This window comes from Malania oleifera, chromosome 2 (genome assembly GCF_029873635.1).
Source record: "Malania oleifera isolate guangnan ecotype guangnan chromosome 2, ASM2987363v1, whole genome shotgun sequence".
Lineage (NCBI taxonomy): Eukaryota > Viridiplantae > Streptophyta > Magnoliopsida > Santalales > Ximeniaceae > Malania > Malania oleifera.
The window spans coordinates 55,275,173-55,278,418 of NC_080418.1; the positions used below are offsets into that span (position 1 = coordinate 55,275,173).

Consider the following 3,246-nt stretch of genomic DNA (forward strand, 5'->3'; position numbering starts at 1 on the left):
TGTTATATCTCTTGATTGATATTATTATCTTGATACAAAGATTAAATTATTTTTTACAAATCATTTTTGAATATCTCTTGTGATTTATTTTGAGAAAAACATTTGTTGAGATATTTGAAGAGTATTTGTGATCTTTGTTGCTGCATTGTGATTGAGAATATTATTTTGACACAAAGATCCTATCACTTACACTCTCACGTACTAATTGCAATATTTGTATTAATTTTTTAGAGTAGACACTAAGGCTACACTGAGCTTATCTTATCATACCATTTGGTAGTGTATTGATTACATTGATACATAATCTGTTTAGTTAAGAAGCATATTTGTTGTACGCAAATTTTATTGAGAAAGCTGTTGTATTCTAGGTGTGGCCTAAGGGGGAGGTAATCTAGCCCGGTAAGGATTGGTTGTAAAAGGTTAAGGTCAGTCCTATGTTAATTTGATCTAGTTGTAAAGGTTGAGATTAGTCTTGTGTTAATTTGACCTGATTGTAAATGTTGAAGTCAGCCCTGTGCTAATTGACCTGATTGTTTAGGTGCCGCTCCACCTATTAAGTGAGCTTATAGTAGTAATCCTTATACTTGTTAGTCAAGACAGGGACATAGGTAGTTTGCCGAACCTCGATAACACTTCTGGTGTCGTCTCTTTTACTACTTTATTGTGCATATTTGGTTAAATTTCTATTACAGTTTAAATTCCACTGTATATTTACATTGATTTATTTTATATGCACTAGATTGACCTTAGACTTGTATAATACTGTTGTTAGTAGATTAACCTAGGGGATAAAATTTTTTAAATACAAATTCACCCCCCTCTTAGGATTGCACCAAAGCTAGCAGTTTAGAAAGACTTTACGTTGTGAAATACTACTGATATCTAGTTTAACCTAGGAAGAAGTTTTAAATTTCTAATTCACCCTCCTCTTGGAAATACACCAATTATAACAATGATGTGTAAATTTTAGTATAAAACAAGTTGTAAATTAAAGTTTTGCACCCAATTTAAAAATATTACTAAAGTTGTGTAATCATTTATAAAATTTATCCAATTACAAAATTAACATTTGGAGATAAAAATGAAATGTGAACATTTAGTAAAAATTTAATACTTTACTTCTAAAGTTTTTAAGCTTTTGACTTTTAGAAGAGCCCTAACATAAAAATTAACTTTTTAAAAGACTCAAAAATGTAAGTCATTAAAATATAAATAATATAATAAATTACAATAATTAAAGTGGAAAAGACTGTCTCTTGCATTGAAACCAAACGAAAATATGCAGACATTAAAAGTTCTTTTCCATTCAAATATTTCATAATTTCAACTTTTATGTATTTATTAACAAAAAGCGTGGCCTTTGTTTGGTTTTAAGAACTTTTATTGAATAATAATATATAAACATTTTAGTTTCTTTATGCCAAACAAATTAAATTTTTAGTGAATTAATCATTTGCAATGGAAATATGGATGTCAAAAGCTTCCCCCTACCGATCCCGACCTTATTTTTTGCTTTTAAAATAAAATAAATGCGAAAAACGATAAATTCATTAGATATCTCATCACTCTCTCAATGTCAAGATGGGCCTATAATTTGGCTCAGTCCCAGTAAATATGTTATTGAAAATTTAAAAATCTAACGACTAGATACTTAGCCAGCGACTTTATACTATTTTTATTCTCTCCATCACTTTCTGTTTGATTAATACATCACTGCGTGAAAAATTAAATATGTTCTATTTATTCATTATCCAAACTTTTGTGCTCAATATTTTTTGATCCATGAAGAGCCACAACCATATAAATTATGCAACAGAATAGCTCAACTCTCCTTCTATGTCCATTTTCAGTAAAAAAATTTAGGTTAATCCAATTCACATTTGATTCTGGGGTTTGCTTGGTTGGGCAATAATGGTTTAACCATGGTGAACGGAGAAGCATCCAATCAAAGCTCTTTACAGCACACCCTTTAGTTTGGTTTGACAAGTTCATATGAACAAAAGAATAGCAACCATACCAGCTAATAAAGCTACGCTCCCACTTTTTGAAAATTCAAATTAAAGAAACGTGCCCATGATTATTAATTAACAACACAAAATATTCCCGAAATAATAGCATGAAATCAGGGGCAATAACGTAAACCACCCACTATATATTACTTCCAACCATTTCTCCCCAACCCTATCTCTTCCGGCCTTCCCAAAGGGTTGCTCCTTTCGGGCAGGCACTCCCCATCAATGGCTGCAGAAGAAATTCTAAAGCTATTCGATTCCTTCTGGTTCGAACATGGACTTTTCGCCACCAACCCAGCTCCGCCGCCTCCACCGTCGATTCCGTCACCGCCTCCGCCACTGCGGCCGCCCTCCTCAGCGGGCCCAGCCGCCCAAACAGTCCGGGAGCTTGAAGAAGAAGAAGAAGAAGAAGAAGAAGAACCTAAGCTTTCTCGCTTGCCAACTATGCTTGTGAGGTCTCGCAGTGACCAGTTTTTGAGCTCAAACACAAGCTTTGCTTCTGATTTGCACTCTCCGAACTCGGTTCTCCACTCCCCGAAGCTCCTGACAATCCTTTCCGGTAAAGAAGTTGGAGAATTCTCCGAGCAGGTTGCGAAGCAGGCAGAGGCTGAGAGACCAGCAAAGAAAAAATCGAGTGATTGGAGGAGGAGAAGAAAGGGCAGCAGCAAGAGCCTGTCAGACCTTGAATTTGAGGAGCTTAAAGGGTTTATGGATCTGGGTTTTGTTTTCTCCGAAGAGGATAAAGATTCGAGCTTGGTTTCGATCCTTCCCGGGTTGCAGAGATTGGGAAGAGAAGGTGAGGAAGAAGAAGAAGAAGAAGAGAAAGAAGGAGCTGTTGAAGTGCCTGCAGTTTCAAGGCCTTACCTTTCTGAAGCATGGGGTGTTTTGGATAGAAGAACGGAAAAGAGCCCACTGATGAATTGGAGAATCCCATCTCCCGGAAATGAAATTAACATGAAAGACAATCTCAGGTTTTGGGCTCAGACTGTTGCATCTACAGTAAAATGAAGATCAGTGTTGGATTTTTTTTTTTAATGATTTTATTAAATTTGTTTTCGTAATGTTAGGTGAGTTCTTGGTTCAGTTAGGTGATTAATAGATTGTGACTTCTTTCTGTTTCTGGGAGGCATTTGTAAGTGTAAATAAAGAGATGAAGAGGCATTCAATTTGGTTATAATGATTGGATCTGGTTTTGGTATGGTATTGTACAATTTGGTTTCGGAAAAGTTTGCAA

The 3,246-nt window shown here is 35.2% G+C and overlaps 1 protein-coding gene across 1 annotated transcript; it reads left to right on the forward strand.

Annotated features, from left to right (window-relative positions):
* Nucleotides 1–2,237: 2,237 nt before the first annotated feature.
* Nucleotides 2,238–3,020, forward strand: LOC131148204 (uncharacterized). The gene has a single exon (XM_058097937.1). It carries the CDS (start codon nucleotides 2,238–2,240, stop codon nucleotides 3,018–3,020), a length of 783 nt encoding a protein of 260 aa, XP_057953920.1.
* The last annotated feature ends 226 nt before the right edge of the window (nucleotides 3,021–3,246 follow it).

Excerpts from the sequence above, each read along its gene's own strand:
- LOC131148204 (XM_058097937.1), top strand. The coding sequence starts at position 2,238 with ATGGCTGCAGAAGAAATTCTAAAGCTATTCGATTCCTTCTGGTTCGAA.